The sequence below is a fragment of the Morone saxatilis genome, unplaced genomic scaffold (genome assembly GCF_004916995.1).
Source record: "Morone saxatilis isolate NCDOM2014 unplaced genomic scaffold, NCSU_SB_2.0 Contig23, whole genome shotgun sequence".
Taxonomy (NCBI): Eukaryota; Metazoa; Chordata; class Actinopteri; family Moronidae; genus Morone; species Morone saxatilis.
Genome location: NW_023339796.1, coordinates 24,252,600 through 24,258,301, shown reverse-complemented (window position 1 = coordinate 24,258,301; position 5,702 = coordinate 24,252,600). Strand labels below are relative to the sequence as shown.

Below are 5,702 nucleotides of genomic sequence, written 5' to 3'. Positions count from 1 at the left end.
CTCTGGCAACACCTATCTTACAATGTCCTGTATCCAATAGTCCTACATTTCCATTAAACTGTTAAATGAAATATTGTTGTGGTGTGGTCTCTGCTAGTGAAAAAGCTGTCAATGTCAACTATTTATGTATGTATTGATATGTTTTTGCCCGTAAGAGCACTGCAGGATGCAAATGTTCTCCTCTAAAAGACAGACATGAAATAATTTGAAACATGTTTGCCGCTTCTTAATGCAGGGTGATTTCCATCTGCTCCTGATTGAAAAGTCTAAAAAATTGCAATAAAAATATTAGGAAAAACATTACAACTGTCGGGTTTGGAATTATGCAGGTGCTAAATGTGACTAACGGTATATCTCATGAGACTCCACAGAAAGAAGTCACTTCAAATTGGAGGCCAGATAATTGTCAGCTCTCTTGAGAGAAGTGTGGAGCTGATTAATTTGGCTCATCATATGATCACAGATCTGAACACTATTCCCAGACTATTGCAGCAGTGGGCTTGTTATGTGCAATGTATGTACCAGTCCAAAAATGTTCATACAAGCAAAAAGGGACGTGTGAGGATTAAACGTGAGCTTGGACAGAGAGAGAGAAAATAGGAAATGTAAGGTAAAGTCAGGAATAAAAGGACAAAAATAAATAAATGTATTCATTTTAAAAAATAAATAAATGTATTTATTTTTAGACTGTCAATTGACTTTGAAGGTTTCCATGATGCAAGACTGTCATTCTACTGATCATAGTCCAGTCAGACCAATCAAATGAAGGCTTTTTGTGGGATTTAATGCAAAGTGAGTTCCGCACTTGGTGAATCTTGGAAAGGTCAACCTACTGGGGGTGAAGGTGACCTCCCCTCCGTAGGTGACCTTCTGAGCAACAGCTCTGACAGTTTTCCGGTTGATGTCAGGCAATGTAAAATAAAAACACAATATACAGTAAGCGAGTTTATATATTCACATGGTTCATCTCTTCTGCTCTCAATGACCGGAGTGTCAAAATTGTTCACCTTCTCCATTGATAGTATTTAAGACTGCACTTGTGTATGAAATAACAGCGCAGGCAGAAATCTGTTTAAGTGGCAGCCCTGAGTGCAGTGCTACTCAAGGTAGTGTAGATACAAGTGGATGACACTGAAGGTAAATAAGGTGTTCAACCTTGAGCCTCCAGAAGTGTTGGGAATTCCACTTGTGTTTTGATGTGTTTGATGTGTCTTATTTTGATGATAGTCGAGAGCGCTGTCTAATGCGTTGCTCCAAAATCTCCCACAGTTAAATTGGGCTGAGATGTGGTAACCATAGCGTATGATTAACATAATTTTCATGTGAGCTGTGACCTTTGGATGGAGGTACAGTCATCCTGGTAGAGAGCACACCCATCAGGATAGAAATGCCCCCCCCACAATGCAATAGAGTTACCAGTGCCATATGTGCACTAACCCACTTGTTGAAGGATGACTCACCTGACTATATACATTTTTTCTCCATATTTCTATAGAACAGCCTGTGGTTTCTGCACTGTGGAACTCCCATGTGTGCACACGTCTTAATGAGTCACAGATTTATTCCTCTCGCCATCTCGATGTAAAATCAAACTCCTGCTCCGGCCTGCTTACCATTTTTAGACATGTTGCAGGGAATGATAAGATGTTGCTTGCTGAATTGTGTCATGTACTACATCTCATTTACTCAAGATTTTAATTGATTCAAGTTCTTTCACTTGCTTGTAACTTCCTTCTTGTGGGTTTTTATTTTCAACAATCAATAATTTAAAATCCAGATTAAATAAAAAAGGCCTTTAAATTAATATTACTATCTGTGTAATATTCTACCCCTACTAAACAATGTATGCCAACAAAATTACAAAAAAATATTTCTTTGTATTTTTATATCGAAATACAATATTTTTTTTATTTTTGTAAAGCATCAACCAGCCATGCTTCAACCATTTCAACCAATAATATAATTCAACCATCAATGAATATTCAACCTTTAGCAACACAGAGCTAAGATTTATTAGTTAGCTAGCTAACGTATTATTCTTTACGTGCACCCTGGTATGAAAAGTTTGGACAGATACAAACACATTCAGACTGAACATCCATCCTACCTGTGCTGCTCTGGATGGTTCTTACAGTGGTGGCAGATGTGCGCGGTGGAGAGGATGGCAGCAGGAGCAGCGGCCTCCCTCCCTCTCCTTCCTCTTCCCCGGCGCAGCCTTGGTCGATTGCCCTCACATAGCTGTGGCTTCGCATCCGGAAGCATCCCGGCATGGGCAAGGTGTCCATGGTATCCATACTGTCCATGGCAGCCTCCATGGCCTGGGACTGCATCTCGCTGTAGACCTGCTCACACACCTGCTCAATCTGCCCGTTCACCTCGACCTCACTCAGCTGGACGAGGAGCAGGCAGAGAGAGAAGAGGGGAGAAACAGAGGGAGCAATGAAGAGGGTGGACCTCTGGAAGGGGTTTGGTATAATCTCCCAGACCCAAACAGACCTGCAAACTCGGGCCCCCATGTGTAAGGATAGTGGCAGTTTTACTGACAATAAAGAGATTGATAAAATGCTGTGTAATTAACAAATTTGTGGACTGTTGTTGTTAGCATGCTAACCATGCTAGCTCTTTCTCATCATTTTTAAAAATGTTGTTTGATGCACATATACATCTGATGTCTTGCTTTCTCTTTAAGACAAATTGTCCCACTATTCTTTTTATTTTCCAATCACATTTATTTAAATTGAAATAAATTGTGGGAAAAAAGTGGATCTCAACTGCAAGACAAAAGCATATTGTAGCAAGGGGGGTAATGGGAAGTGGGGCCAGGTTCAGGATGAGTAATACAAGTGGAGGTTCAAGGTCAGGTTAAGGTGGGACAAATGAAGGCTTATGGGGCACAGCTTCATTCCATGTGCTGTAGCTTTGAAGAAAAGCTTCAACGGTAGCCTACCAGGAGGAAGTGCAGAGTAACATTCATTATAGGTGCAGTAGGGAGAAGCAATTCACAACTGCTGCAGTGGGGTTAAGAGCATATTACCTCAAAATATGATTGAAAAATACTTATATTTTGATCATGGGTAAAAGGCCACGACCATGGCCTCATCCATTAATTATATCCCTCCTAACCTACATTAAAGCTGGAGTAGGTAACGTTTACAAAAATAACTTTTTGTCATATTTGCTAAAACTTTCACGGTATCCTGACAGTAGTACATTAGACAGATTTAATTTTTTCAACAAAGATGACCTACTGCAGCATTAAGTTAGGTACATATTCAAAGAGGAATACAATGGAAAAATGGGTTGCATTGTCTCCTTTCCTGGTGTCACTGTATAGTGTTTTTATTGTCAATAAAACCATAAAAGACCAAAACCTACAAGTACAGTACATTACTTCTGACTACTCTCAAAACTTCAAGCCCATTGTTTCGAACAGAAGATGGAAATCTTTAAGGCTCACAGATTTCTAAATTTTTAAAATAGACTCAATCATTTCTTAAAACATCTGGACATGAAACAATTGTTACTCAAAAACAAGGAAATTTGTTTGATTTGTGGCAGATTAATACTCATTTTTGTGGTATAAACTAAACTAAAATAAACTACATTGTGGCTCAATGATGTGTTTTTAATAGTTTTTGGACAATGATTGAGTTATATGGCACAGAAGGAGAAGATCTGGCTTGCATACAATACTTGTTAGCAGATACATCCATTGTTGGTTTGGCTCTGCACATGGGATTTGTTGACAATAAGAAAAATATTAACTATTACCAGACGTGTCCTTTAAGAAAACACGTGATGGAAGTATTTGTGGAGTTGGAAACATGACCCTTATCCTCAGTATCAACCTTACAGTGCAGAAATGCTGGTGCACTGTGCACAGACCTGGGCTCAGATAGTATTTGAAACCATTTTCAAACAAGGATGAATGCACTGTTTGATGACAAATGACACTCATTCCTGTCTATTATAAGGTGCGCATTTAGTAAATCCCCCAGCCCAGAGATGGGTAGACCTTTTTGCCTTGTATATGCACCACTACACCTGTGGGCATAGCATATCACTGATAGCTTCAATCTTTAGTTCTTAGCCCTCTTAGCCATCTCAGTCCTTTAGAACTTCAAACCCCAACAATCTCATTTTCCTGAGAATGACCCTTCCTAAGTCCTGCCCCTTTTTGCTCTGTGCCACAGTTGAGCAGGCCTCGGTCAGAATCTGTCAACTTTCTCTTTTCCTGTATTTTGATATGCTATATACTAGGCGCGTCTATGTTGAAAAGACAACATGATGATTGGTTTTAAGCCACATCTTTGCATAGCTTATGTTAGATAATGTCACTAAAACACCACCTAACTTGCTAGCTAATGTACATTAATTGTTAGCTAGCTAATTAGCTAGTATTTTGCCAACATTTGCTATCAAATGTAACTAGCTAGCTAACAATCAACATAGATTAGCTAGCTAGCCAGCCAGATAACTAGCTTGCTAACGATTGATATAGGTTAGCTAGTGAGTTAGCTAGCGTTTTGTTAACATTAGCTAACTTAAGATATAACTGTGTATATGTCGCTTTTAAACATCTTTAAAATTGTGGTTGTATTTTCAACACAGATTAGCCTAGCACATAACATATCTAAGTAGCCTACAGGAAAGGAGAAAGTTGATTGGGTTTTCACCAAGGCTTGCTAAACTGTTAAAAAGGGGTTGGTCTTAGGAAGCTTCAATTGTGGTAAGTTTAAACTTCTACATATCTTTGGCATCTGAACAAACCCAATCTCATTGTTGATGACAATGTGATATGGTCAAAAGTTATATATCAAATGAGTAAGTGGACCTTGAAATATCCTGATTTCCAAAGTAATTTCTCATTTGGATTGTTTAGGTCCAAAGCAAAGCTGCAGTAAAAGTTAAAAAAAAAAATAATGGTATATATTTCTATGTTGGAACAGTGAACCTAATAACACAACTGGTCATACTGTATATCATGCCCAAGCTTTCAATAGGTTGGCATTGCTTTGAGTCCAAGTCTCTGTGTATCTATAGTGAAATGACTGAGTGGGCATAGTGTGGCAGGCAGCAGTGTTGGCAACCAACCTGACTGATGGTGCTCATGGCCCTCATGTAGCTTTCATTGCGTGAGCGGTATTGGGGTGAGGACAGCAGCGATTTGGGGTCGAGGAGGGTTTTGGGGTCCAGGGTATCCAGGCTTCTATTGATTGAAACCTCACTCACCGCACGCAGGTAACTGTGGCTCCTGATCTGCAGTTTGGGGGAGTGCTCCGTCGAAATCCTGACACAGGGACGACAGCAATGTAGACACAAGGTTACCTCTGAAATTAGTCAACATTGTAATTCTTCTTTTACAGTCAAAGCAGTGGTCACCATCCATGAAATCAGCTTTGGTGTGCAACTCCCTATACCTACCCTATACCTTGTAGTACAATGGCAACAGTGGTTCATTCAGTGTTTCCATTTGGTGGTTTTATCAATATGGCTGCTGAGATTTCAGATCAAACAGACAATTTCTTTGCATAACTATTAACAATTAACATTTGTATTATAGCGTGAACCAAGTTTCAAGCTGCAAAGATCAAACACATGTCTTAAATGTGGCAGTGTCAAAAATGACCAAATGAAGAATATAAAGCTCATCATAATCGAGTGATTCTGGTTCAATGCACGCAGCTGTGGCTCAGAGGCAG

The 5,702-nt window shown here is 39.5% G+C and overlaps 1 protein-coding gene across 1 annotated transcript in view; it reads right to left on the bottom strand.

Annotated features, from left to right (window-relative positions):
* LOC118334858 (disks large-associated protein 1-like) overlaps positions 1–5,702 on the bottom strand; it is a 54,140-nt gene that overhangs the window by 24,649 nt on the left and 23,789 nt on the right. The window contains exons 3-4 of the mRNA XM_035670929.1: positions 5,095–5,290; positions 2,108–2,390 (exon numbers count right to left, since the gene is read on the bottom strand). Coding sequence (XP_035526822.1) covers positions 2,108–2,390; positions 5,095–5,290 — 479 coding nt within the window. The remainder of the gene's footprint in view (positions 1–2,107; positions 2,391–5,094; positions 5,291–5,702) is intronic.